This window comes from Pelophylax lessonae, assembly GCF_965119305.1.
Source record: "Pelophylax lessonae genome assembly, chromosome: 11".
Classification (NCBI taxonomy): domain Eukaryota; kingdom Metazoa; phylum Chordata; class Amphibia; order Anura; family Ranidae; genus Pelophylax; species Pelophylax lessonae.
Window position 1 is genome coordinate 175,576,295 of NC_138778.1, and position 26,287 is coordinate 175,602,581.

A 26,287-nucleotide genomic window follows, 5' to 3' on the forward strand; every position below is an offset into this window, starting at 1 on the left:
GAGTTTCTCTTTCCTCTGATTCTGAGGGTGAAGGTGATGGGGCTGTTATGGCGGGGGCCTCCTTATCGGGGTCCCGCTCCTCCCTGGATCTAGTGGGGTCCGAGGTGGAGGCTGAAGTTGAAGGGGTTGATAATTCTCCCCCTGGCTCGCCTGAAGAGCTTGCAATCATGGATGAATTGATTGCTTCCATAAAACAAACGCTGCGTTTGCAGGATGAAGTGTGTCCCCCCGCTGCCTTGGCGGCTTATGGGACGCAGAGAAAACGCAGGACGCCGCAGGTTTTTCCCTGCAATGATGATTTTCAGCGCGCTGTTAAGGAACAATGGCGCAATCTGCGCAAACCTTTTGCTGTACCAAGTAGGTTCAAGCTGCGTTATCCTTTCTCGCCTTCCACTGATGAAAGGTGGTGTGTGCCACCCCCAGTGGATCACGCAATTGCGGTTTTAAACAAATCCACTGCGATTCCTGCAGAGGATTCCCCTGTGTTCCGTGATGCCATGGATAGGAGATTGGAGTCTCTTGCCCGTCATACTTATTCTGTTACGGGTTCTATGCTTAAGGCTCTGTTTGCCTCTCTCATGGCGGCCCAGGCGGTCGCAAGTTGGACGCAGATGCTTAGGCGCGTCCTAGTGGCCGATTCGGCCTCGCCGGCGACCCTGGATATGGTGGATCAAATCCACCAGGGTGTCATGTATCTGTGTGATGCGGACTTGGACCTAGTCCCGTTGGCTGCACGTGTGCACAGCGTGGCGGTGTTGTCTCGCCGCCTGGTTTGGTTGAAATGTTGGACCAGTCTTCACGTAAGACCTTAGCCAATCTGCCTTATGATGGGTCTCGCCTTTTTGGGGAGTCCTTGGATGTGTTGATTAAGGGGATCACCGGAGGTAAGAGCACTCTCTTGCCCCATTTCCCCAAGGCTAAGGGGGCTTCTGGGAAGAAGCATGCTAATTTTCGGCCCCCTCAGGGGTCCTTTCGTGCCTTTCGGTCGCACTACAAGGGCAAACCGTTCAAAGGTCAAGGCTCTCAGAAGAAGCCCTGGTCTGGAAAACAGAAGTCCGGTCAATCCGGATCCGCAGCCCATAACAGTGCGGCCTGAAGGGGCGCCCTCACCCAGTTTTGGGGTGGGGGGACGCTTGCTCGGTTTTCTTCAGCCCTGGTTGGCCCGCGTGCGGGACAGATGGGTTCAGGAGATCGTTCGATCTGGTTACAAGATCGAGTTTCTCTCTCGGCCGGAGAGCAGATTTTTTCCCTCAAATCTTCAACTGTCTCCAGAGCGTTTACGGGACCTGCACCTGGCGGTGCGGGACCTGCGGGCTCAGGGAGTGGTAGTTCCGGTGCCTCATCGGGACAGATTTCGGGGGTTTTATTCCAATCTGTTCGCCGTGCCCAGAAAGGAGGGCAAGGTTCATCCAATTCTGGACTTGAAGGCTCTGAACCGCTCTGTGCGGGTTCGCAAGTTCCGCATGGAATCCCTGCGGTCGGTGGTGGCTGCCCTGGTTCCGGGGGAATTCATGGCCTCCATCGATTTGAAGGATGCGTATCTTCACATCCCCATTTTCGAGGGTCACCAGAGGTACCTTCGATTTGCCATTGCGGAGGATCACTACCAGTTTGTGGCGTTGCCTTTTGGTCTCGCCTCGGCTCCGCGGGTCTTCACCAAGGTGCTTGCACCGGTTCTGGCATTATTGAGGGCCCAGGGCATTTCTGTCCTGGGGTATCTGGACGACATTCTGGTTCGGTCTGCGACCAGCCAGGGTCTGGAGAAGGACCTGTCTGTCACGATGCAAACTCTGCAGGAGTTTGGTTGGACGATAAATTTTCCAAAGTCGACACTGAGTCCGTCGGTTCGTCTTCCCTACCTGGGAATGATTCTGGACTCGGTGCAGGCGAAGGTCTTCCTGCCGGAAGACAAACTCAGAACTCTTCAGGAGGAAGTCAGGTCCCTCAGGGACGTTCCGCACTCGTCTCTGCGGACGTGCATGAGATGTCTGGGATTGATGGTCTCGGCCTTCGAGGCGATTCCCTTCGCCCAGTTTCACACGCGGGGTCTCCAAGCGGAGATCCTGTCCATGTGGGACGGGCGACCTCAATCTCTGGATCTTCGAATCTCGTTGAGTCATCGCACCAGAAGAGACCTTCTGTGGTGGCTCCAGTCCCCGATGGTGTCCGGGGGCAAGTCGTTTCGTCCTATCTCGTGGACGATGATCACCACGGATGCCAGCCTGTCGGGCTGGGGTGGTGTTCTGGGCGTTCTGTCCGCCCAGGGAACTTGGTCGGAGGGGGAGTCTTCCCTTCCGATCAACATTCTGGAATTGCGTGCGATAAATCTCTGTCTTCATCGCTGGACGGACCGGCTGCAGGGCTGCCCGGTTCGGGTGCAGACGGACAATGCCACGGCGGTGGCCTACATCAACCACCAAGGGGGCACCAGGAGTGCCCGAGCGGCTCGAGAAGTGGCCGACATTCTGTCTTGGGCCGAGACTCATGTCCCTGCGATAACGGCGGTTCACATTCCGGGGGTGGAGAACTGGCAGGCGGACTATCTGAGTCGCCAGACCCTGGATCAGGGGGAATGGTCTCTCCACCCGGCTGTCTTCCAGATGTTGTACGCGAAGTGGGGTCTTCCAGATGTGGACCTGTTCGCGTCTCGTCTCAACAACAAGGTGAGAAGGTTCGTGGCAAGGACGCGCGACCCTCGGGCAGACGCGTCGGACGCGTTAGTGGCCCCGTGGCATCAGTACAGGCTGATGTACGCCTTTCCACCGATTCAGTTGCTGTCCAGGTTCCTTCGCAGGTTACACTCGGAACGCAGCACGGTGATTCTTGTGGCACCGGACTGGCCCTCGCCGGTCCTGGTACGCAGACCTCGTGAATCTGGCGGTCGACGCCTCGTGGCGTCTGCCTCTTCGAGACTATCTCCTGTCTCAAGGACCGATATGCCATCCTGCTTTACAGTCGCTGGCTTTGACGGCCTGGCTGTTGAGACCGAGGTCCTGAAGGAGAAGGGTCTCTCCCCAGAGGTCGTTCATACCTTGATCAACGCGAGGAAGTCTTCCTCGGGGAAGGTTTATTACCGTACTTGGAAGGCCTATTTTGCCTGGTGTGAGTCCAGGGGGTTTTCACCCCGCACGTACTCGGTTTCCCGAGTGCTGTCCTTCCTTCAAACGGGTGTCGATCAGCGTTTGGCGCTGGCTACGATAAAGGGTCAGGTGTCTGCGCTGGCCGTTCTGTTTCAACGTCCTGTGGCTTCCAACTCCTTGGTTGGCACTTTTGTTCAGGGTGTGCGGCATCTGGTTCCTCCTAGGAGGGATCCTTTGCCCCCTTGGGACTTGAATCTCGTTCTATCTGTGTTACAACGTGCTCCTTTTGAACAGATCAGGGAGATCTCGTTGTCTATGTTGTCCAAAAAGGTCGCCTTTTTGGTTGCGATCACTTCGGCTCGCAGAGTGTCGGAGCTGGCGGCTTTGTCCTGCAAGTCTCCGTATCTGGTTGTTCATTTGGATAAGGTGGTCTTGCGACCTAATCCTTCTTTTCTTCCGAAGCGAGTTTCGGAATTCCATCTTAATGAGGATATTGTCTTGCCTTCGCTGTGCGCGAAGCCTAAACATCCAAAGGAGGTGAGATTACATTCTCTGGATGTTGTTCGGGCGATAAGGGTTTACCTTAAATCGACTGAGTCTTTTCGAAAGACGAACTCCTTGTTTGTTCTTCCAGAGGGTCCTCGGAAGGGCATGGCGGCGTCGGCTTCTACCATCGCCAAATGGATCAGGCAGACCATTGAACAGGCCTATGCTTTGCAGGGGAAGGTTCCTCCTGTGCCTGTGAAGGCGCACTCTACTAGATCTCTAAGTACGTCTTGGGCCTGTCGTCATGGGGCTTCTGTAGCCCAGGTGTGTAAGGCGGCGACTTGGTCGACCGTGCACACTTTCACGAAATTCTACAAAGTAGATGTTCAGGCATCGGCGGATGCTTCCTTTGGCCGCAAGGTTCTTAGTGCGGCAATTCCCTAGGGTCCCTTGTTGGGGACCTCTGGCTGTTGGGATAAGTTTTTTATCCCCTGGTTATTTGTCTTTTCCTGGGTTGTTGCTCCTGTTGAGCAATTATTTTTCCTGTAGCCCAGCTGGTTTCCTTCCTTTGGTAAGGTTCCTTTCTTTAATGCGGAGACTGCGTTGCCTTTCGGCGCGGATGCGTCTCCCACCCCTCATGTTTGCACTGCTTTGGGACGTCCCCATATGTGACGAATATGAAGAGGCGGCGACTGTCGGAGGACGTAGGAGAAAACGGAATTTTTGTAAAATCTTACCTGTAAAATTCCTTTCTCTGAGTCCTCCGACAGTCGCCGCCCCCGCCCCTCTTTTGGGGTTTGGTTGTATACTCTACTGCTATTCCACTAAAACTTAGATATGGTTGCAGGAAGTAGGAGGGTATTGACTGAGGGGACCACCCTTTGAGGGTGGGATATGTTAAAAGCTTTAATGTTAACATATTCTGTTGCCTAGCTACTCCTTCGGAGCAAAGTCTAATACCCCATATGTGACGAATATGAAGAGGCGGCGACTGTCGGAGGACTCAGAGAAAGGAATTTTACAGGTAAGATTTTACAAAAATTCTGTTTTTTTCATTTTGGATAAAGCAAGGGAGGGTTATAACCCCTGGCAGATTTTTCTCGCCATCTGTGTCCCATTGTGGAGATTTACCTTCACTTCCTGTCCCATAGCCAAACAGGAAGCTAGAAGAAATCCCTGCAAATCAAGGGAATTCCTTGGGGACCTCCAGGTCATCACAACTAGTGTCCCCATTGGAAGATTTCCCCTCTATTATTTTTTCTAGAGTACAACCCAAAATGTGGGATTTTCTTTTACTTTTAATGATAATGGTAAACAGGACAAATAGAGAGGGGTAATCTACTTATCGGGGACACAGACAGCGATAAAAAGGGACAGATGTTCTGATCCCTCTCCACTCTATCTAAAACTTAATAAAAAAGTTTTGCCTTTAGTTATACAAACTGTGGCCCTCCAGCTGTTGCAGAACTACATTTCCCATGATGCATAGCAAGACTCTGACAGCCACAAGCATGACACCTAGAGACAGAGGCATGATGGGAGTTGTAGTTTTGAAACAGCTGTAGGGCCACAGTTTGCAGATACTTGCAAGTTTAGGTGGTTGAAGACAGACATGAGCCCTCTGACAGAGGAGCAGTGCTGCAGGGACTGTGCAGGACTATGGAGGAGGAAGCTGAGCCTGCAGATGTAATGAAGAAAGATGTCTGATCCCTGGCAACTGTATAATAAAGCTGAACACACATGGGAACTGTCTAATCTGCCAAAAGACTTCTATTCATCCATCCATCCAGTCCTAAGATGTATACAGAGAAGCCTCATTATTCTCTGCTGCAGTTTCACATTCAGGTCTCACCCCTCCCCCAGCCATGGACTGACAGTGACAGGAGAAGCAGAAGACGGATGAGTTCCCCTCTGATCAGAAGGTGTCAGGCTCTCAGTAATAATGACGTCACATTGAAGTCAATAGTAAATGATGATGGTAATGCACAGGCTGACAGATGAAATCACGTGACACACATCACTCCCAGGCTGCACACAGCACTTCCTCGTCTAATATTTATAGTACAGAAGCCTGGCTATACTGGATCTCTGCTGGTACTTGTAGTCCCCCCAACACTGCACCACTGCCACCTGATTATTTATAACACTGAAGGACCGCCCATGTCTGATCACATGACTCCGCACTCCCCCCCCCTCTTCCGGGTACCCGCCTACAGGGCGGACGATGATGACGTCGCGTGCTTCCATGCAGGCAGGTGATATTGACCGACGCATGCGCAGTAGGATCCGGACCTGTACGGTGGCAACACCAAGACGTCACCCGGGCCCGCCCCCATTGGTCGCGCAGCGTGTGACGTAAACTTTTCCTGTGTCGGGTGGGCCCTGGTGACCCGGATTTGGGGGTGACAGGATCGCAGCGGCGGCTGGCGGTGAGTGACATCCGTGTCCTGCTCTGACGTCACTGCGCCCCCTCCTGGTCTGCGTGTGGGCCGTGATGTCACCCTATACCTTCGTGTTCAATAACTGATACTATATAGAATGGCTGTATACAGGAGGTATGGGGGGGGGGATCGGTGTATAGAATGGCTGTATACAGGAGGTATGGGGGGGATCGGTGTATAGAATGGCTGTATACAGGAGGTATGGGGGGGGGATCGGTGTATAGAATGGCTGTATACAGGAGGTATGGGGGGGATCGGTGTATAGAATGACTGTATACAGGAGGTATGGGGGGGGGGATCGGTGTATAGAATGGCTGTATACAGGAGGTATGGGGGGGGGGATCGGTGTATAGAATGGCTGTATACAGGAGGTATGGGGGGGGGGATCGGTGTATAGAATGGCTGTATACAGGAGGTATGGGGGGGATCGGTGTATAGAATGGCTGTATACAGGAGGTATGGGGGGGGGGCTCGGTGTATAGAATGGCTGTATACAGGAGGTATGGGGGGGGGGCTCGGTGTATAGAATGGCTGTATACAGGAGGTATGGGGGGGGATCGGTGTATAGAATGACTGTATACAGGAGGTATGGGGGGGGGATCGGTGTATAGAATGGCTGTATACAGGAGGTATGGGGGGGGGATCGGTGTATAGAATGACTGTATACAGGAGGTATGGGGGGGGGATCGGTGTATAGAATGACTGTATACAGGAGGTATGGGGGGGATCGGTGTATAGAATGACTGTATACAGGAGGTATGGGGGGGGGATCGGTGTATAGAATGGCTGTATACAGGAGGTATGGGGGGGGGGATCGGTGTATAGAATGACTGTATACAGGAGGTATGGGGGGGGGGATCGGTGTATAGAATGGCTGTATACAGGAGGTATGGGGGGGGGGGATCGGTGTATAGAATGGCTGTATACAGGAGGTATGGGGGGGGGATCGGTGTATAGAATGGCTGTATACAGGAGGTATGGGGGGGGGGATCGGTGTATAGAATGGCTGTATACAGGAGGTATGGGGGGGGGGATCGGTGTATAGAATACAATTCTATTCCTTTGATCCTTTATTGCAGTAATTGCTTCACTACTTTGTCACTAGATCTATTTTTTGTTTTTTTGTACACATGTAAAAATCTGCATAAAATGACTCCAACCCCCAGAAGTTAATATATTTTCTAAAAGCAGAGACCCTGTAGATGGAAAAGATGATGGTTGCAAATTTTTTATGTTGCACATACAGTATCTCACAAAAGTGAGTACACCCCTTGCTACAATGTAAAGTAGTGAGTGTACAGCTTGTATAACAGTGTACATTTGCTGTCCCCTCAAAATAACTCAACACACAGCCATTAATGTCTAAACTGCTGGCAACAAAAGTGAGTACACCCCTAAGTGAAAATGTCCTAATTGGGCCCAAAGTGTCAATATTTTGTGTGGCCACCATTATTTTCCAGCACTGCCTTAACCCTCCTGGGCATGGAGTTCACCAGAGCTTCACAGGTTGCCACTGGAGTCCTCTTCCACTCCCCCATGATGACATCACAGAGCTGGTGGATGTTACAGGCCTTGTGCTCCTCCACCTTCCGTTTGAGGATGTCCCACAGATGCTCAATAGGGTTTAGATCTGGAGACATGATTGGCCAGTCCATCACCTTTACCCTCAGCTTCTTTTGCAAGGCAGTGGTCATCTTGGAGGTGTGTTTGGGGTCATTATCATGTTGGAATACTGCCCTGTGACCCAGTCTCCGAAGGGAGGGGATCATGCTCTGCTTCAGTATGTCACAGTACATGTTGGCATTCATGGTTCCCTCAATAAACTGTAGCTCCCCAGTGCCAGCAGCACTCATGCAGCTTTAGACCATGACACTCCCACCACCATGCTTGACTGTAGGTAAGACACACTGTCTTTGTACTCCTCACCTGGTTACTGCCACAAAGGCTTGACACCATCTGAACCAAATAGGTTTATCTGGGTTTCATCAGACCACAGGGCATGGTTCCAGTAATCCATGTCCTTAGTCTTCTTGTCCTCAGCAAACTGTTTTCGGGCTTTCTTTAGAAGAGGCTTCCTTCTGGGATGACAGCCATGCAGACCAATTTGATGCAGTGTGCGGCGTATGGTCTGAGCACTGACAGGCTGACCCACAACCCCTTCAACCTCTGCAACAACCTGTGGAAAGTGGAACCTGTCCCGTTAAACAGCTGTATGGTCTTGGCCACCGTGCTGCAGCTCAGTTTCAGGGTCTTGGCAATCTTCTTATAGCCTAGGCCATCTGTAGAGCAACAATTCTTTTTTTTCAGATCCTCAGAGAGTTCTTTGCCATGAGGTGCCATGTTGAACTTCCAGTGACCAGTATGAGAGACTGAGAACGACAACACCAAATTTAACACACCTGTTTCCCATTCACACCTGAGGCCTTGTAACACTAATGAGTCACATGACACCGGGGAGGGAAAATGGCTAATTGGGCCCAATTTGGTCATTTTGACTAAGGCTCCTGTCACACGGGCGGTGCACCCGACTGAGTCCGTTCTGGTCAGCGGGGGATCGATCCGCCGATCCCCACTGAGCAGGAGAATGACAGCTCCGTCTCCGCTCTGTGTGCAGAGATGGAGCTGTCAGATCCCCACTGTCCTCTATGGGAGATCTGATGAGAACGGACCGCCTGTCCATTCTCATCCGATACTATCCGATCCTCCAGACGGATGGATAATAGGGTTTCCATCCGTCCGGATTTCACGGAACGGATCGGATAGCAGCGGGGGTCAGCGGACATGTCATTGCTGACATCTGCTGCCCCATAGAGGTGCATGGAGCATCCGATCAGGTCCACCTGAAAAACTGACTGTTCGGAAAGCCCGTGTGAAAGGGGCCTTAGGGGTGTACTCTCTTTTGTTTCTAGCAGTTTAGACATTAATGGCTGTGTGTTGAGTTATTTTGAGGGGAGAGCAAATTTACACTGTTATACAAGCTGTACACTCACTACTTTACATTGTAGCAAAGTGACATTTCTTAAGTCCCCGTTCACACTAGGGCGACCTGTGAGGCGACCTGGTCGCCTCACAGGTCGCCGTAGGTTGCCTCCCATAAGGGAAGCTGCGGACCCGTTCTAATAGGAGTGACACAAGTCGCTCCGACTTAACAAAAGGGTCCGGAGCTTCTTTGGGGCGACCTGCATTGACTTCAATGTTATGAAGTCCGTGGCGGCCGCTCTGAGGTCGCGGCGCGCTGCTCGCACCGCGACCTCGGAGGGGGTATACTCACTCTAGGCATGTATGTGTTTGTATCTGTGGGAGGGGGGTGTGTGTTACATGATGTTTTTTTTAAATACATTTTACTATAATTTTTTTTTTATTTAAAGGACAACTAAAGGCAAAACTTTTTTTTGTTTTTTAGTTTTATTGCTGTCTGTACCCCTGTTACGGAGAGTCCCCTCTCTACTTGTCTTGTTTACCATTATCATTGAAAGTGAAAAAAAAAAGACAATCCCAAATTTTGGGTTGTCTCCATTAAAGTAATAGAGGGAACTCTTCCAATGGAGACACTAGTTTTGGTGACCTGGGGGTCCCCTACAAATGACCTTTTTAATATGCAGGGATTTTCTCTCACTTCCTGTTTTGACTATGGGATAGGAGGTGAGGGGAAATCTCCCCAGTGGGGCAAAGATGGTGAAAATAATCCTCCCTTACTCTATCAAAGATGAAAGAAGAAGTTTTGCCTATAGTTCTACTTTAACTTTGCTATCACAAGGGGTTAACAAAACGTCATGTGATAGCATTGGGCAGGTGACAGGTTCTTTATGTAGAGTATATTGAGGGTCTAGTAGACCCCAATGTTTCCCCTTCCTTTCAGAGCATCTAACTGATCAGAGATCTGCTTGGTTAGATGCTCCCTTGGCTGTAGCAGGCAGGGAATAGAAGGTCTGAAATTAAAAGTGACTAAGGCTCAGTCCACACTGCCGTGACCTACAGTGCAACTTTGCCAGGTGACTTCCAGGCAATTTGAGTAGTACTTGATGTGACTTTGAAGCAACTTTTGGGGAATGCCGGTGTAATCTTCCTGCAATGTCAGATCTAAATCACATCAATGAAGATCCAACTTGGCAGGGACTTCCATTAAAGTCTATGGGCACAAGTCATAGGAGTCACCATGTCATGTGAGTTGGGGTCTCACACGGGAAGTACAGGGGGGGGGTGGGGGTCACGCCATGTAGCCCGCCTGCACAGTGAAAGTGATCAGCGGCTATAAAGTCACTGGATAACTTTCAAGCTGGGAGCCGGCTGAAGAGACACAGTATAAGCAGTGAACCTTGGCACCCCAGATATTTTGGAACTACATTTCCCATGATGCTCATGCGCTCCGCAGTGTAGTTTTTAGGAGCATTTATGACATTTTTATAAATTTTTTTATTTTACTTGTAATGGCGGCCATCAGCCTTTTTTTTTTTTCTTTTTTTGAGGGACTGCGACATTGCAGCGGACAGATCGGACTCCTAACTGACGCTTTTGAGGGGATCAATGGCAATACTACAGTAATTAGTGCTAAAAATATACACCGTTGCTGTACTAATGACACTGGCAGATAAGGGGTTAACACCAGGGGTGATCAAAGGGTTAAGTGTGCTCCTAAGGAGTGCTTTCTAACTGTGTGGGGAATGGATTTACTAGATGAACAGAGACCTGTCTACATTAATAGTAGGAACAAAGGATCCTTGTGTTCATCTGTGACAGAACAGCGGTCTGCCTTGTTTACATATGCAGACCGCCGTTCTGTCTCCATAGGCAGCGATCACAGGTGGCTGGCGGACATTGCGTCCGCTGGACCTGCTGATTGGTTCCCTCTCAGGCTAATCGGCGCGCGCCCCCATTGTCTATTACACTTAATGACGTACAGGTACGTGGTTTCGCATAATAGAGCCGACCTGCCGCTGTAAGACTACGGCGGCTGGTCGGGAAGTGGTTAATTCTCCAAGTTCCCATTCTTCTTTTCAGGTGCCTCTTTAATGACAATAATAATTTGGGGACCACGTCACTTTAATTATTGCAAACATGAAAGATCTAATTATCCAAGCATAAGGTGCCTTAAGCCGGCCATAGATCAAAATTCGGCCAGTTCAGCAGGGACCGGGTGAATTTCGATCCTTCTGTGGCTATTCCTGCTAGAAAGAAGTCAATCAAACCTAGTGGCTTTATCCTGGAGGGGAATGTTGAAAAAAATTCCCTTCCATCATTGCTGCAGCCAATGAGCTACAGAGCTGATCGGTGTATTCTGACAGTGGAGGAATCCTCACCCACCTGGAATGAGTGCTTTATTTAGATCTGATGAATGAGCTCCTTCACCCAATCACCCCACATCCTTGCCATACACTAAAAGAGCAGGTTGATTGCCAATAGTGTTCCATTTTTTGACAGGATACAAAAAACAAAATTGTGTCTGATCTCTTCTCTTCCATACACGTCAATGGGAGCTTGGAGATCTCTCCTATAGGAGGCTCTTTATTATAAGAGTTCTGTGTATTCTTAACCACTTAAGCCCCAGAAGATTTTACCCCCTTCCTGACCAGGGTTTTTTTTGTTTTTTTTTTTACTGCGTGACTTCAACGGACAATTGCGCGGTCGTGCGATGCTGTACCTAAACGAATTTCACGTCCTTTTTTTCCCACAAACAGAGCTTTCTTTTGGTGGTATTTGATCACCTGTGCGTTTTTCTTTTTTTTTTTGATCATGCGCTATAAACAAAAAAAGAGCGTAAACTTTGCAAAAATAACAGTATTTTTCACTTTTTTTTATATGAAATTCCCCCCCCCCCCCCCCCCCCCAAAAAAAATGTAAAAATCAAAATTTTTCAACATTTTCGGCCAATTTGTTTTATGCTACATATGTTTGGTAAAAAAAATCGCAAAAAGCGTATTTTGATTGGTTTGCGCAGAAGTTATCGTGTTTACTAACAAAGGGAAAGATTTTTGTCATTTTTGGTGTGTTTTTTTTTTTTTTTTAACGAGTAATGGCGGCGATCTGCGATTTTTTTTTTTTTTTTTTTTTTTTTTTGCGGTACTGCGACATTGCGGCGGACAGATCGGACCCTTGACTGACATTTTTGACACCTTTGGGGTTACCAGTGACATTACTGCAGTAATCAGTGCTATACATATGCACTGTTACTGTAAAAATGACACTGGCAGGGAAGGGGTTAACTGTATTGGACAGGAAGGGGTTAAGTGTGTCCTAGGGGCGTGCTTCTAACTGTAGTGGGACATGGCTACTGGTGTAAAAACAGAGATCAACGGTCCTACATAATAGAACCGTCTGATCTTCATTTTTACACAGGGGAGAATGACAGGCGGCTTGTTTACATAAGCCGCCCGCCTTTCTCCTGCTCTACCGACGATCGTAGTGTGACCGGCGGACATCGGGTCCGCCGGTCACACGCCCGCACTCCTCCGTGAACGAGGCGGGCGCGCGCTCGCCCGCTATTGGCTCAAAACCCGGTGACAGGCGAGCGACGTAGACCTGTAGACCTCTGCCTGGCCGGGGCTGACTGCCGCAGTAAATATACTGTGTGCAGTCGGCAAGTGGTTAAATCTTGGTATGCTTTGTGTATTTCTTCCAGATCTGTGCAGTAATCCAGTGTGAGACTTCACCTTCCTGTATAAAGACCGCTCACTGCTGCTCTCTCTGCTTGTGCAGGGCGACTGGTCTTGTCTCCGCCCCCTCTTGTAGTTTTCTGCAGCCAGTCTGTAGTAGGTGGAGCCTGCTGGGCCCCTCCCACAGCTCCGCTCTCTGCACAGGCTATGTACAGCACAGTGATGATGTCACTGCTAATTTTACAAGGTAAAAATTTGGTTTGCAAAGGAGGTCTATATACTTTTTTGTTATAAAGGAATATATTTAAAGCAGAGTTCCACCCAAAAGTGGAACTTCCGCTTATCTGCTTTCTCCCCCCCCCCCCTTCCGCCTCTGGTGCCACATTTGGCACTTCTCAGGGGGGAGGAGGGAATGGGTTCCGGTTTGTTACAAGTACCGGGAGACAGTGCTGCAGCGCCGTCCATCAGAAGTTCCATCCCCTTTCTCCTTCCCCTGCTGCTGAACCAATGGCAATGCTGCGCAGCGCACTTCATGCATGTGTAGAAGGGAATCCGCTGTGAAGCCCAAAGGTTTCATTGCCGGTTTCCTTTAGAGTGAATGGCGGCGGCGGCACCTGGCAGCTGATCCAAAAATCATCTGGGGTGCTGACATCGCGGGCTCCCTGGACAGGTGAGTGTTTGTATATTCAAAGTCAGCAGCTACAGTATTTGTAGCTGCTGACTTTTATTTTTTCCACAGCTGGAACACCACTTTAAGGAGGAATTTTAGTGTCGCCCCCTTCCCTCCCCATGATTTCCTTTTTTTCTCCCCCTTACTGGTTATCCTGGATTTTCCGTCATTCAGATGCACACAATCTAGTGTTGTCCTGCTCAGGTGTCACAGCCTGGGTCTCATGTTGCCATCTGATGCAGCAACAGGCTGCCAGGCCCCAATGAGACGCATCAGGCTTGGAAGCAGGTATACATCATTTATACCTAAGTGAGAATGAGGGGGAGGTTGCAGGTAGGATCACTTCTTTTTGAGAGTGAAGGTCTCCTTTCAATTAAAGTTTTGTGTATCTGGAGTTCAGCTTTAAGCCGGGGGTTCTGTCAGATGACCTCTACCAATCGGATTGTGTAACGGAAGTGATGTTACGACAAAAACCACTTATGCCTCGTACACACGCATCGATAGTTGGCCGTGAATTTTCGGCTAACGTCCGATCGGCCGATTGTCGGCTTGTTAGTATGATGCTTCTGACAACCGACTCCGACTTTTTGGCCGAACAAAATCTGGTGTGCATGCTATAAAATTTTTGTTGGCCGTCAACACAGCGTCCGATTGTTCGTCAGTCAGTACAGATTTCGGCAGACAAAAATCTGATGAGTAAGACTGGGCATGCTCAGAGAAGAAAAAACACAAGGAAAGTAAACCAGAACATGACATCACTTCTGAAGTTGGTTTTTGTTGGCCGATAAAATTTGTGTGCAGCCTAGGCACATTCCAACCAACAAAACACAACTCTGGACAAAAGACAGCCGATCGGTCGGCCGATAATCGTTGCGTGTGTACAAGGCTTAAGGCTCGGTTCACATTGGTGCAATGCGGGAAACCTTAAGTTGCGAATCCACTGCGGGTTCCCGCATTGCACCTGACTCGCAGGCAGTTCACACGGCCATATGCGAGCCGCTGGGAGTGTCAATACAAAGTTAATGTCACCCCCAGATCTGTTTGCATATCGCAGTGCGAACTGTCAGTTCGGACATGAATCGGATCGTATAGGCGTGAACAGCCATGCGATCCGATTCTGGTGCGGACCAAAAAAGGGGTCCTGCACGACTTTGGTCTGAATGAGATGCGAATTCCGCCAATTTGCATCGCATGTGATTTGGGCATGCTCTATGCGTTCCATCACGGGTAGCGGTAATCTAATAGAACACCCATGCGGACATCTTACTACACCCAGCTATGTCTTGAATTGCAGAGTAATTTTAGCAATAAAGTGAGTGGATATAAATAAATATTGTATATTGACATCTGTGATGCTGTCTTGATGTTACCTGGGCACTAGCAGTAGGAAGGTGGCGGAGGCCATGTTGGTACACCCTGCACTAAACTTTTATGCTTTCAAAATGAAACCTCCAAACAGCATCACAGATATCAATATACTTTATTTCTATACGCTCACTTTATTGCTAAAATTACTCTGAAATTCAAGATGTAGCTTGGTGTAGTAAGATGTCCGCATTAGAGTTCAGGTTACTGCTACCCATCAGATCATGAAGTGTGTAGAACACATAGCGCATGCGCAATAAGTACTTTTTGTTGGGAACGTCATTTCTGTTACACAATCTGATAGAACACCGGCTTTCAGCCATAGTCACGCAGAGCTAAAACTTACTGAACGGCTGTTGAAGCCTGCTAGCTGCTGGATTGCAGTGACAAGCAGCACTCCTGTTATGATCCATGTTTAACATCCATAGACTGGAAATGAAGCTGCTGGAAACTTATAGAAAAGCTTGCTGTTCATATTGCTCTTATAAATTCTGACTCTTGCATGTACAAGGTCATCAGGAAGTTTGTAAACTCTTATGCTGGCCATCCATGGCTGGAATTCTGCACTGGTTTCTGTTGATTGGGTGTATGGCTAGCCTTAGATGATAAATCTGCAGCCCCGGGCTGACTGTTCATTAGCTGGCAGCTTAGCAGAGCCGTGGTTTGTATCCTCATGTGGGTTTGGCTTCTGTTTCAGGCCACTGATATGATTGTATAATGGTTTCTATGAGATTCCATGTACCCTTATGGCTGACAATAAATGTTCCCCGTTATCTGATTTCTAAATAAAGTTTGAATGCGTTGGAAGGCGCAGTGTTTGTTTCTGCCATAGTAACTGGAAATGCAGCCCTTTGTGGCAGTTCTGTGCCATGCCCGCTGCGTTCCTCCCCTGGCTTAGCGTCCTGGATGTGAGTACAAGTACTAGAGACACAGGAGCTTCTAGCTTGAACAAAATTGGAAAGTTTTAGAAGCTCCATCATATTTTTTCACTGTGTGTCCCCATTGGAGAGATTTCCCCTCCCTTCCTGTTCTGGTGACATTCACTGAGCAGTACCACCGCAGAACGCAGCCCATTCAAGTAAATGGGGCCATGCTGCAACTGTCCAACAACCGCATGCAGTGGTGTGGCATCCTCTGGATAAAAATAAGAGGCGAGGAGGTGACACATCTCATTGCCAGTTTTTGAAAAGTGAACCAACCATGGATGGCTTTTCAGAGGTGCGTAAGTAACAGCCATGTGTCAGCATAGCCTATACCAGGTGTTTCTCTCTCCGGGAGCTCTGTTACATGGGATGTAGTGAGGGAAGGTCGAAGCTGACGCTTCCACTGCTTACTCCTTTATAAACCATTCAGTAATGAAGGCGGCCATATTTCTGTTCACTTAAAGCAGGGATCTTCAAACTACAGCCCTCCAGCTGTTCAAGAACTACAATTCCCATCATGCCTGGGCATGGCTGTGAATGTCAGAGTTGTACAATGCCTCATGGGATGTGTAGTTCCACAACAGCTGGAGGGCCGTAGTTTGGAAAGTGACACTGTGGTAGCCCCCCCCTGTAAAAGAAGAGGGATTCTACTCCTAGGGGTCTCCTACCTTTCCACTCCTGGAAGTGTCTGGTTTAAAGATTCTGCCAGGGGCTTTAGCACTTTAACCACTTGCTGACTGCCGCACGACTATATATGTCGGCAGTCAGCCCCTCACAGGCAAAGTGACGTAGGGCTACGTCGCTAGCCTGTGAAGCTCTAGGGAGCGAGCGTGCGCCACCGAAGGCACGCTCCTGCTCGCTCACGCCCCCCCCCCCCCCCGCGCGTGTGAGCGGCGGACCCGATGTCCGCCGGTCACTCGCGATCGCCGGTTACACCGGGAGAAGGGCAGGCGGCTAATGTAAACAAAGCCGCCTGTCATTCTCCCCTGTGTAACAGCAGAGATTATACGGTCCTGCTATGTAGGACCGTAGATCTCTGCTGTTACACACACAGCCACATCCAATCACTGTTAGAATCACGTCCCTAGGAACACACTTAACCCCTCCTTCTCAAATAAAGTTAACCCCTTCACTGCCAGTGTCATTTTTACAGTAACAGTGCATATGTATAGCACTGATTACTGCAGTAATGTCACTGGTAACCCCAAAAGTGTCAAAAATGTCAGTCAAGGGTCCAATCTGTCCGCCGCAATGTCGCAGTACCGCAAAAAAAATCACAGATCGCCGCCATTACTCGTTAAAAAAAAAAAAAAACAATAAAAATGACAATCTTTCCCTTAGTTAGTAAACGCAATAACTTTTGCACAAACCAATCAAAATACTCTTTTTGCGATTTATTTATTTATTTTTTTACCAAACATATGGTAAAAAAAAAATTGGCCTACAATGTCAAATTTCGATTTTTACATTTTTTTGGGGGAATTTCATATAAAAAATGTGAAAAATATTGTTATTTTTGCAAAATTGACGCTCTTTTTTTGTTTATAGCGCATGATCAAAAAATTGCACAGGTGATCAAATACCACCAAAAGAAAGCTCTATTTGTGGGGAAAAAAGGACGTCAAATTCGTTTGGGTACAGCGTCGCACGACCGCGCAATTGTCCGTTAAAGTCACACAGTGCCGAATCGCAAAATAGGCCCTGGTCAGGAAGGGGGTAAAATCTTCCGGGGCTTAAGTGGTTAATGGAGGAAAGAGAGGAGACGCAGGCTACCAGAGAAGTGATTATAATACCTCTTCTGTTACTCAATTAATTCTCTGAAGTCTTTCTGTATGACACCTTTCATTGTCTGCCCTCCTTGCTAGTAAAGCCAGCCATAGGCGGATCGAAATTGGCCGGTTTAGCAGGGACACATTGAATTTTGATCTGCCTGGGCAGGCTGGCAGTACTGAATTCGATCCATTGGTTGACTTCAGTACAATCAACCTGTCGGTGGCTTCGGCCGCCAGCAGTGATCATTGTTTTCTGCCAGTGGGGAAGGCTCACTGCCGGCACAACACAGTAATGCTGCTGGACGGATTCCCCTATTGGCACTGACTGTGTTGATTGGGGAATTAAGCAATTTTCTGTGGTTGAAGGAAAGAATGTTGCATAATGTATGAATTGCCTTACACTTTTTCACCCTCCCCCTCCCCAGTTACCTGCTAGGAGAAACTGGTTAATCTGGTCATAGGGCTTTGGATTCTTTCCCCGCCTCTGTATGTTGCCTTTTCTTCTGAATGTCAGAGGCGCCCCCTTGATGACTGGAGAGGTATTGATGAAACAGGACAGGTGTAGGGAGTCAGCCACAGAATAGTGAATGAAGCCAAAGCAGCGGGGTCCATTGAAGAACATAATGGGGAAAGGAACTCTGCTTTGTAAATAGTATTGGAGACCTCTTTTATTCAGACTCTTGAAGGATCTTTTGTTACCAGTGATCAAACACTACATAATAGATTATTGTGTCCATGTAAGTATGCACTGGACAAGACAGAGGACTGGAGCCCAATGTGGCCACCACAGCCACCACCACACCCAAAATGTCTCATTTGGTACAATGGACACTCTATTGTTGTATTATAGTAACACATATCAAAGAACGTTCTACTGCAAGAGCCCTTTCACACTGAGGAGTTTTTCAAGCACTTTGGTGTTAAAAAAAAAAAAAAAAAGCTCACGAAAAATGCTCCCTATAAAAATCAATAAATACTTTCTTACCAGGGCGGTGCACTGGCTGGCAGCGCGGTGAAAAATATCCGGCATGCGGTATATTGGAGAGCTAAAAAAAAAGTGCTTCAAAAACGCCCCTCTCCTTTAAAATTAATGGAAAGCGCCTCAAAATGTTTTTTGGAGACGTTTTTGAGTCTCGTGTCCTTTAACTTCTTCATATTCGCGCTATAGCCGAAGTACGGCTACAGCGCGGACTCACATTTCCGGGAGGCTGTCTTTAAACGGCCTCCCAGTGACAGGTTCCCCGCGTGCTCCAACGAGCGCGCATCGGGGAAAATCTGTGACGGCCGTGTCCCTTGGACACAGCCAATCGCAGATCGTGGTAAATGGCCAATCACAGCGGCCATTTACCACGTGATCGGGCCGTGCGATGAGAGATGATCTCATATGTAAACATATGAGATCCTCTCTCATCGCCAGCGCTCCTTCCTCACACAGAGACTGCAGTGTGAGGAAGGAGCAGAGCCGATCAGCCATTCGGAGACAAAGAAAAATGTAATCAGGGCACTGATCACCAGTGGCCTGATTACAACAAAGGTAAATAAAATAAAATGTTCCCACAGTGACCTCCATCAGTGCCCATAGTGCTGCCAGTCAGTGCCCATCAGTGCCTGCTCATCTAGGCACTGATGAGCACTGACTGGCAGCACTGTGGGCACTGATGGTGCTGCTCATCAGTGCCACCCGTCAGTGTCCATCAGTGCCACCCGTCAGTGTCCATCAGTGCCGCCTCTCAGTGCCCAGCAGTGCCGCCTATCAGTGCTCATCAGTGCGGCATATTAGTACCTCCTCATCAGTGCCCATAAGTGCCACCTCATCAGTGCCCATAAGTGCCACCTCATCAGTGCAGCCTATCAGTGCCGCCTCATCAGCGCACATCAGTGAAGGAGAAAAATGTATTTATTTTCAAAATTTACTCGCAGAAAATAAGAAAAACTTTTTTTTTTCAAAATTTTCTGTATTTTTCTTTTTTTTTTTTGTAAGAAATAAAAAACCCAGAGGTGATTAAATACCACCAAAAGAAAGCTCTATTTGTGTGAAAAAAATGATAAAAATTTCATATGGGGACAGTGTAGCATGACCACGCAATTGTCATTCAAAGTGTGAGACCGCTGAAAGCTGAAAATTGGCCTGGATGGGAAGGGGGTGAAAGTGCACGGTAGGCAAGTAGTTAAAAAGCGAACTGCAAATGCTTCAAAAACACCTGAAAATCGCAGCAAAAGCGCTCAGCGTTTTAGGGGCAGCTTAGAAGCGCCTCAGCGTGAAAGGGCTCTAAAGGCCAAATCCTTCCGAAAGGAATGTGTTAGGTGGAAACACATGCAGAGTTCTCCTACTTCTTGGGGGTTCCAGGGTTGAGATCTGCTCACGGCTATCTCCAGTCCTTCCCTGAATGTCATAGTCAAATGATGGTGTGATCCTCATTGTAAGAAGTTTATAAGATGCATCCTACTGGTGGAATCTGTACACTAGAAGTCACTCTTACCATCCCATGAGAAATAACACCTTTAGGTGAAGCTGGCTTTTTCACGTTAACTCCATTCATTAATAATTTTTTTTTTTATTTTGCTGTAGAAAATGGGCATGGAGTCGCCCCCGCCAACCATGATAGAGGGCCTCGGCGATGAGGTGACCGTTGCAGTGGGCCTCTTTATCCTGCTCCTGGCACTCGTTCTGGCATGGCTGTCAACCTATGTGGCTGAGGGCAGCGATCCTCTACTGGGCAGCCTGATGCCTGCTGGAAGAAGAGAACCTCTTTTGGGCCTCAGCAACTCGGTGCCTCCAAATCCTGAAGCACAGAGGACTGTGGAGCCCCAAGTGGAAAAGCCAGAAGAAGGGGAGCAAGGCCAAGGCGGAGAACAGGGTGCCGACAGCGAGAGCACCAGCCTTGACCAGATGCTTGATATTCAAGGAGTGCCCAAGCGTGGCCAGCCTGTGACCACTGTAAGTGACACAGATGAAGACCTAACAGAAGGAGAGGTTGATGGAGCGGACATTTCCCAGGAAGTAACAAGACGGAAAGTTCCGCCAGAAGAGAGAGAGACAGAGCGGGAGAGCGGCACTAAGCAGCAGGATCTTGAATGGAGGAAGAGAACCAGCAAAAGCCAGGAGCAGACGCAGCCTGAGGAAGAACTGATCACAGTGCGGCTGAAATTCCTGAATGAAACGGAAGAGGTTGCTTTGGTGAGGCCAGATGACACCATCGGAACTCTGAAAAGGTAAGAATACTGGACTGGGAAGACTGGTATTCATCAGAAATAGTCAAAGTAGAACATAGGACTAGATTAATCCTATTAAAGGAGACAGCTATATTTTGTTTAGGAGTATTGATTACCTGGCCTTGGGATCTGGCCGGCCATACCTTGGAGAGGTGATCACAAGGCTCCTGTATTAAACCTAATACAGGAAATCTCAGAAAGTGAGCACCCCAGGAGTGTAGGATCCTGGTAGGCAAATTTGAACTAGCTCCTGCTATCTGGCTTAAATCCATGCCACCTCCTGGGTTCTCTTATGGCCAGGATTCCCATCGTAGTGATGGTTAATAGTGGGGTAACATTCTTGACCAGGGATGCTGGTTTAAAATTGCACACCAGGGTGATCCAGGTTTCAGGGTTTGTGAGGTTGTCAGCAGGAAAGGTAAATCTGTAGGCTGTAAGGCCCATCAGTGATCCTGGAGCACTGAGAACCTCCTTGCGTTCTTATGGCAGTAGTCTCCAAACTGTGGCCCAGGGGCCAGATGCTTGCTTTTTTCTGGCCTTCGCGCAATATTCCTCCCACTCTTAGCAACAGTGGAGCATAGTTCCTGCCATTGACACAGACAATGAGGCACTATTCCTCCCATTGACACCAATGATGGGGCACCATTTCTTCCACTGACCCGTTGATACCAAGGCCATCCCTCCCGTTGATACCAAGGCCATCCCTCCCGTTGATACCAAGGCCATCCCTCCCGTTGATACCAAGGCCATCCCTCCCGTTGATACCAAGGCCATCCCTCCCGTTGATACCAAGGCCATCCCTCCCGTTGATACCAAGGCCACCCCTCCCGTTGATACCAAGGCCACCCCTCCCGTTGATACCAAGGCCACCCCTCCCGTTGATACCAAGGCCACCCCTCCCGTTGATACCAAGGCCACCCCTCCCGTTGATACCAAGGCCACCCCTCCCGTTGATACCAAGGCCACCCCTCCCGTTGATACCAAGGCCACCCCTCCCGTTGATACCAAGGCCACCCCTCCCGTTGATACCAAGGCCACCCCTCCCGTTGATACCAAGGCCACCCCTCCCGTTGATACCAAGGATGGGAGGCCATCCCTCCCGTTGATAACAAGGCTGGGAGGCCATCCCTCCCGTTGATAACAAGGCTGGGAGGCCATCCCTCCCGTTGATAACAAGGCTGGGAGGCCATCCCTCCCGTTGATAACAAGGCTGGGAGGCCATCCCTCCCGTTGATAACAAGGCTGGGAGGCCATCCCTCCCGTTGATAACAAGGCTGGGAGGCCATCCCTCCCGTTGATAACAAGGCTGGGAGGCCATCCCTCCCGTTGATAACAAGGCTGGGAGGCCATCCCTCCCGTTGATAACAAGGCTGGGAGGCCATCCCTCCCGTTGATAACAAGGCTGGGAGGCCATCCCTCCCGTTGATAACAAGGCTGGGAGGCCATCCCTCCCGTTGATAACAAGGCTGGGAGGCCATCCCTCCCGTTGATACCAAGGCTGGGAGGCCATCCCTCCCGTTGATACCAAGGCTGGGAGGCCATCCCTCCCGTTGATACCAAGGCTGGGAGGCCATCCCTCCCGTTGATACCAAGGCTGGGAGGCCATCCCTCCCGCTGATACCAAGGGTGGGAGGCCATCCCTCCCGTTGATACCAAGGGTGGGAGGCCATCCCTCCCGTTGATACCAAGGGTGGGAGGCCATCCCTTCATCTAGCAGGTAATCATGGGGCATTGTTTACTCCCACTGACACCAGGACATTTTCTATTCCCACTGGTGACAGTCTGGCCCCCCTAAAGTTTGAAGAACAGTGAACTTGCCCTTTTTTTTTTTTTAGAAAGATTGGAGACCCCTGTCCTATGGCATTGCTCTTTTGCTGTTGCACCCATTGAGAGGAGTGGCTGCTGCAACCTTGTGACTCTGCCCGTGGCAGAATTCTCAGTGTAACTTAAGCCTGAATGTCAAATACCTTCAGTTTCATTGCAGTGTGGGGAATAGCTCATTGTTATCAGGGGCCCTGACACCTAATAAATGAAATGCACCTGAAATAAATGAAATTAAATTCCCCTTTCAGCAGTTGAAAGAGGACCTCTGGTTGCCATGGATTTCTGCGCATTCCACTGGTTGCCATGGATTTTAGGGAATTTCAGGGCATTCTATCTTGCTTTACCTTTTTGAATGAACCACGCTTTTATAAATGGCCATGAATGCACGTTTCCTACTTGGATTCAGTCCCTTTGACATTGTTGCACATTTTATATTTTCATTTTTGTGATGTGCATTGATGGGTTGGCTGTGAAAGTCATTTCTAGTTCTATGATGAAAATCCAGTAAACGAGCATTCCAATAGTAATGTAAGTAGACTATTGCCTACATCCAAAGAGCCAGCCTGATCAGTATAGCTAGGAGGAGAATATTTCTCAACCCCCTCCCTTTATAAAAAAACAAAAAAACTTTATAATCACTTTATTATAAATATATAGTGTATTTTTTGATATTTGTGCCTCAGATGTGTTTGCCCCCACTCTTAACATCTTCCTCTTCTTGCTTTTTCTCCTCCAGTAAATATTTCCCAGGCCAGGAACCCCAGATGAAGCTCATTTACCAGGGACAGCTCCTACACGACTCCTCACAGACCTTGCGCTCCCTTCATATCACAGACAACTGCGTCATCCATTGCCACCGCTCTCAGGCAACCGTCTCCTCCTCCCCAGTAGGCCCTGAATCTGGAGGGACGTCTACGGAGCACACCGGTCTCACCCCACCCATTGGGAACCTGATGATACCCATTTTTGTGGTCATGCTGGCCCTGATCTGGTATTTTCGGATCAACTACCGCCAGTTTTTCACTGCCCCCGCCACGGTCTCCCTGTGCGGGGTCACTGTTTTTTTCAGCTTTTTGGTCTTTGGCATGTATGGGCGATAGAACTGTGAAAAAAAAAAGGGTTTAAGTGACTTCTGACTGTTGTACAGATTTACTCTGTGGGATAAAGCAACAAAGCTTCTGTTATGTATTCTGTATCAATTCACCAATACCTTAATCTGGCTTAATCCCGTTCTCAGTACCAAATGGATTGGCCATGATTAGGGCCCTAAGCGGTATTAATTACTGTGTGGTATCAGATAGGCCTATCGTCACGGTGTCCCCAATTTATCCAGAAGGGCCTTGCGTAACAGGAGCATATTACGCTAGAGTCACCCCCATGACCTTTAGGACACAATGCTGGCATTGAGGTCAACAACAGGCTTAATAGGAAGCTCCATGAGTTTTGGTCTCTAAGGCAGTGCCAGTGAGATTGGGCCAAAGGCTGGAATAAGAAGGCCACATGTATGAGATCTGTAGGGGAGAGCATTGTAGGAAACATGACATTGTCTAAGGTGGATCTGTATGACATAATAGACTGGTATCTGCCACCTTGAAGTGAAGCCAAGTTTCCCATTTATGACTGGAGGCGTCCACTCCTGGATGCTGTGCCTATTCCGTGGTGGGCACTTCAATGTATGGGGCGTGGCAGAGGTGTGCTATGTTGTACTTTTTATTGAACTGGCTTTTGGTGGGAGTCTTTGACTATGACAAATACCCAGCTTCCTTTGGGGCTCAACCTTTTAACTCAATCAAAACTCCTACTACTTAGAGACATTGTATTTATGATGCTCTATAGGCATATTTAAAGGGCCACACCACCCAAAACCTCTTTGTAACAAGTGGATACATAGCTTTCTGTTTTTAACACTGAGAACTCCAACCACAGTTTAAAAAGTCGGTGGGATTCAACTACTGAACCTGAGGTATCGGTTTTGTGTGGACTGACCCTTTAAGGAAACTGGAATTGATGAGATAAGTCCATTAGCTGCCATTGCTGTTAGTTGCAGATGTAGCATCCTCTGTCTTTGTCTTCAGTTCCTAAACAGGTAGGCAGTAAGTGATCTGCATCATTGAAAGTATATGAGTCCGCGTGATGGCAAATTCATACGGATTTCAACAATGGTGTCTTCTTTATTTTTCTCATGGCAGGATTTCGGGAATAATGCAGTACAAAGGGCAGCCTTGGGGTGGGAAGGACCATTGAAATCTGGTTTCTGTCTGATACAAGCTCATTGTACTGTGTAATGAGCCTGTGAGGATTGCTTTCCCCGTATTGTATGAAATGTAGGTATTTTGGTGTTGCATGGTGTAAAGTTGGACAGAGCACAGATTGTGAGAATCCTGCGCATGTTGTGAAGCACCGTCTTCGGTATCTGCACAGGTGGTATTGTGTTAGTACCCGCACCTTTACTGGTGGCAGGGGCTCATGGGAGAACAGGTCGGTGTGAAGTCCCTACAGCGCAGGTATGCAGGCCTTGGGGTTTAACCTTCCAAAATATTTGGTGGTATAGAGCAGTGGTCCTCAACTGCGGTCCTCAGGGCCCACTAACAGGCCAGATTTTAAGTATTACCTTGGGGAGATGCAGACTAGAGTACTGCAATCACTGAGCAGCAAATTATATCACCTGGGATGTATTTCAGTTCTCTTGCAAACCTGGCCTGTTAGTGGGCCCTGTAGGCCAGGGTTGAGGACCACTGGTATAGAGGGTACAGTATATGAAAGGTGTTTGAAATGTTAGGTCTATATTTGATATTCTAGAGCAGGACAGGACATTATTATCCATTTTCATTATACGCACATAGGGCCTAAAAGGGAAATGTTTACGTTTTTGCTTTTGGCAATGGGGTTCTGTCAGTAGTAGGCACTTGATCACATTTGTGCATATTACCATTGGTGGTGCTGCTATTATTATTATTTACTGCAAATGGATGCAGGGACAGTTCAGATCTGTTCTCAGTGCAGGCTGCTCAGATCTTTGGAACGTGTAATAAAGGGGCCTGGAGCTTTTGGATGGTACTACAAGAAAACTCTACTCTGTCGGTATGTAAAATGTATGTATTCTGGACTGATTACTGCCTCATAGTAACTATCAGTATTTGCCTGGAATTGTTTTTAGCTAGTTTGCCCCCAAAAAGTGTCCCCAGAGTCGCTCCATATGCAGCCAGCACCCCCAGAATGACACGCTACTCAGTGCCCTTCTAGTAACTTAACAGAACCAGTGATCCCATATGCATACAGGGCCCTGAATAATGCAGACCCAGTGCCCTCGTTAAGTCCCCCCCCCCCCCCCCCCCCCGCAATCCGTTACCCAAGTCTGAAAAAACAACCCAATTAGATTCACTATGTGCTTCTATAGTGTGAATTATAGTCACACAGGCCTCTGCCTTCTGCCCCAATCCCAGTGCTTCAGTCCATGCCATAGTACTGCCCATGCTCCCTAAAGGCTGTCAGTGCCACCTCTACAGTCACTAGAGATCCTGGACTGCAGTGACTAATGTGAGTGTCTACTACGTCATTCTCACCATGCACTGCCACTGGGGACTTCAACTCTTGGGGTATTATGGGAGCAAGGATTTTGGTCCCATTGCTGGACGGTCACGGGTTCTGTGCAGAAGCAGATTGGACAGCCCAGCAAACCCTGGGGAGAACGTTTTAGGCTCTGTTCACACATGCTGCAGCCACGGGTCACAGCAGGGGTTCCGGTGCCTCCTTGTTCACTGATTCAGGTGTAAATCATATCCCAATTTTTGCCTGATTTTGCACCAGAAGATGCAAAGGACTCTTTTTCAATGTGAACCGGCTCCATTGAGAGCCATTCACACTCCTGTCATGCAAATTGGATGTGGGGAAAACCACATCCCATTCGCAAATATGTGAACGGA

At 48.6% G+C, this 26,287-nt stretch overlaps 1 protein-coding gene across 1 annotated transcript; it reads left to right on the plus strand.

The window, feature by feature from the left end:
• The first annotated feature begins 5,841 nt into the window (after positions 1-5,841).
• On the plus strand, positions 5,842-23,937 carry TMUB2 (transmembrane and ubiquitin like domain containing 2). The gene is made up of 3 exons (XM_082272566.1): positions 5,842-5,995; positions 19,897-20,540; positions 23,101-23,937. The coding sequence occupies exons 2-3, from the start codon at positions 19,900-19,902 to the stop codon at positions 23,462-23,464; spliced, it is 1,005 nt and encodes a 334-aa protein (XP_082128692.1). The 5' UTR covers positions 5,842-5,995; positions 19,897-19,899; the 3' UTR covers positions 23,465-23,937.
• Positions 23,938-26,287: the final 2,350 nt, after the last annotated feature.